This window comes from Buceros rhinoceros, unplaced genomic scaffold (assembly GCF_000710305.1).
Source record: "Buceros rhinoceros silvestris isolate BGI_N320 unplaced genomic scaffold, ASM71030v1 scaffold29338, whole genome shotgun sequence".
Classification (NCBI taxonomy): domain Eukaryota; kingdom Metazoa; phylum Chordata; class Aves; order Bucerotiformes; family Bucerotidae; genus Buceros; species Buceros rhinoceros.
The window spans coordinates 2,080-2,663 of record NW_010426819.1 but is presented as its reverse complement, the minus strand read 5'-3'; the positions used below and the strand labels follow the sequence as shown (position 1 = coordinate 2,663).

General features: G+C 61.6%; 1 protein-coding gene across 1 annotated transcript in view; it reads right to left on the bottom strand.

Annotated features, from left to right (window-relative positions):
- The window catches only part of TCF3 (transcription factor 3), a gene marked incomplete at its 5' end in the record, with an annotated part of 13,065 nt that overhangs the window by 11,589 nt on the left and 892 nt on the right, over positions 1-584 (bottom strand). The window contains one exon of the mRNA XM_010141665.1: positions 360-491. Within this exon, the coding sequence (XP_010139967.1) occupies positions 360-491 (132 nt within the window). The remainder of the gene's footprint in view (positions 1-359; positions 492-584) is intronic.

Genomic DNA, 584 nt, shown 5'->3' with positions numbered 1-584 from the left:
ACACCTCCCTCCCCCCAACCTTCCCACAACTCATTTAAGCCACGGCACCTCCAGGAGATAATGTCACAGATCCTGGTCTCCTCCTGGATGCCCCGGGAGAGGTGTAAACCCCCAAGGCAGCCCCCGTCTCCCTGCTACAGCCTGCCCAGGCATCCAGCAACAACCACCTCGCTGTGCCTCTTCCTCAGGCGCTAACCTCACACACAGGTGACACATCAAGGGATAAAAAGTGCCTGGGTACCTCGGGCACAGGTATCACAGCCTCGGGCACGAGACTGATTTTCCAGTTAAGCCTCTGCATGGCAGTGGAACGAGGTGGGTTGTGCTGGGGACCACTGCGAGCCGGAGGCCGTACGTACCCATCATGCTGTCTGTCCCGCTGATCGGGGGGGTGTGACTGGAGACTCCGTACGGCGTGGAGGCAGAGGAGAAGCCAGACACGGAGGGCAGTCCGCCGTTAACCTCTCCTGAATGAAGCTGGTAGTTCTGGCAGAGAGGGGGAGAGGGGTGAGAGGTGCCCTTGAGAGGCTGCCGGGCTTCGACATCCGGGCCAGGACCCAGGTCCTCCCCGTCGGCAGCCACCC